The sequence below is a fragment of the Merops nubicus genome, unplaced genomic scaffold (genome assembly GCF_000691845.1).
Source record: "Merops nubicus isolate BGI_N331 unplaced genomic scaffold, ASM69184v1 scaffold48188, whole genome shotgun sequence".
NCBI classification, from domain to species: Eukaryota; Metazoa; Chordata; class Aves; order Coraciiformes; family Meropidae; genus Merops; species Merops nubicus.
In genome coordinates, this window is record NW_008628616.1 from 3579 (window position 1) to 4106 (window position 528).

The following is a 528-nucleotide window of genomic DNA, read 5'->3' on the forward strand; positions in this document are numbered from 1 at the left end:
CCCGCCGCCCCATGTTCCCTCAGCTTCTCCTCCCCGCGCTTGGCCTCTAGATCCTTCCCCAGCTCCACTGCCTGGGTGTTTTATTCTCCCCCCATCCCGTGCTTCTCTGACACAGCAACTGCTCTCCCGTTACCTCAGGCACCCCAAATCCATCCTTCCAGCGTGCCCCAACATCTCCCCACCAAAAAAAACCCCAGGAATACAATTCTTCCCTTCCCTTCCTCCTCCCACCAACCTTCCTCCTCCAAACCTGAACCTAGAAAACGCTTCCCCCAGCTCCCCCATCCCCTTGGGCACAGAGGCTGCCACGGGAGGACCCCAGGAGGGTGCCAACGCCCCGTGGGCACCAGGGTCGACACCTCCCTCTCTGGTACCTGGTAGTAATAATCATCCAGGTAAGGGTCGGTGCTCTGCAGCTGCATCATCTGGATTTTGGACACCCAATCCTTCTCCCTCTGCAGCATGAGGTTGGCGTAGGGGTCCTTACGTTCCTGCTGGCCCCCCCGGGGGCCCCCTCGGTCCCCCACC

At 60.8% G+C, this 528-nt stretch overlaps 1 protein-coding gene across 1 annotated transcript in view; it reads right to left on the minus strand.

Moving 5' to 3' along the window:
* The window catches only part of PATL1 (protein associated with topoisomerase II homolog 1 (yeast)), a gene marked incomplete at its 5' end in the record, with an annotated part of 4076 nt that extends 3552 nt beyond the window's left edge, over window positions 1–524 (minus strand). The window contains one exon of the mRNA XM_008946691.1: window positions 375–524. Coding sequence (XP_008944939.1) covers window positions 375–524 — 150 coding nt within the window. The remainder of the gene's footprint in view (window positions 1–374) is intronic.
* Window positions 525–528: the final 4 nt, after the last annotated feature.